The sequence below is a fragment of the Gekko japonicus genome, unplaced genomic scaffold (genome assembly GCF_001447785.1).
Source record: "Gekko japonicus isolate JY-2015 unplaced genomic scaffold, Gekko_japonicus_V1.1 scaffold2101, whole genome shotgun sequence".
Taxonomy (NCBI): domain Eukaryota; kingdom Metazoa; phylum Chordata; class Lepidosauria; order Squamata; family Gekkonidae; genus Gekko; species Gekko japonicus.
In genome coordinates this window covers 269,738-271,029 of record NW_015161466.1, presented here as the reverse complement: position 1 = coordinate 271,029, position 1,292 = coordinate 269,738, and the positions used below count along the sequence as shown (strand labels likewise).

General features: G+C 50.1%; 1 protein-coding gene across 1 annotated transcript in view; it reads right to left on the bottom strand.

Annotated features, from left to right (window-relative positions):
• LOC107125664 (chromosome unknown open reading frame, human C16orf72) overlaps positions 1–1,292 on the bottom strand; it is a 35,242-nt gene that overhangs the window by 33,392 nt on the left and 558 nt on the right. The window contains exon 2 of the mRNA XM_015429112.1: positions 861–922. Within this exon, the coding sequence (XP_015284598.1) occupies positions 861–922 (62 nt within the window). The remainder of the gene's footprint in view (positions 1–860; positions 923–1,292) is intronic.

The following is a 1,292-nucleotide window of genomic DNA, read 5'->3' as shown; positions in this document are numbered from 1 at the left end:
GAAGGAGAAGAAGAAGCCCCCGCCGGGGGGGAGGGACGGGGGGAGCGGAGGCGGCCGGGGAGCCTTCCTTCCCCCCCCCCAAAAAAAACCCCACACAACACCTGCGGGGTCCCCAGGCTCTGCCCCCCCCCCGGCGGGGAAGGCCGCGCCAGGCCGCAGCCCGCCCGCATCGGGCCCCGCACGTGTGCACGCCCTGCCGCCCCGCGCCCTGACACGCGTCGACGCGCCACACGGAAAGGGGCCCCCCATTCGAGGGTCCCTCCTCGCTTGGGAGGCCCCTGTGGGCTGGGCCGGGGGGGAGGGGAGATCCTTCCACACACGCCCGAAGCAGAGACGCGTGTCTAGAACAGGCATGCACGTCTAAACACACACGTATACATATTGACACCTAGAACTATGCACATTTCTGTCTGTATTTTAGCAAATCGAGCAAACTGGGCACATACTCTTATATACATATATCCAAATACACCTAAATATATAGATAGATACACGCGCGCGCACATGTATACATGCATATACATGTGTGTTTAGAGACACCCATGTACATAACAGCCATGCACGCTTAAATGTGCGACCGCACGTATATTTGCCTACAGAACTACACACCTAAGGGACTATACCTTTTGGCACACATGTGCAACCTGAGTAGATACCCTTATGTGTGTCTGTATGTGTGCGTGTATTTATGCATACACAAATATATGTCCAAATATACATGTACACACAAGGGTATCTAAATACTACACAAGGGTATCTAAATACTACACAAGGGTATTTAAATACTACATAAGGGTATCTAAATACTTACATATAGGTATCAATATACATATGGATACACACACACAAGGTATGTATACTTTGAGATATACATTTATTTCGCCATATCAAGCCAGGGCCACCGTCGGGGGATACCGCGGGGCTGTCAAAGGCAGGAGACCGTTTACACGCACAGAAATAACGCACAAAAGGCCGGGTGCGCATTTTACACATGCATACCACGCGTGTATATTTTAGAGAGAGAGAGCTCACACGTGCATGGTATGCATACATAACACATGCACTCGTCTTTGTATGTTATTTGTGCGCTATATATATATATATATATACACACACACACACATATACATATACACATATACATACACACAGTAGAATAGACATACACACATGTGCACATATGAACAGACGCGCGTGTGAAGGCGCCTCTACACAGACCCTCTCAGCTATTTCTTGTATACCTGTCTGTCTACGCATGTGGACACACGCCCCCCACTCACCCCCCGCCAATC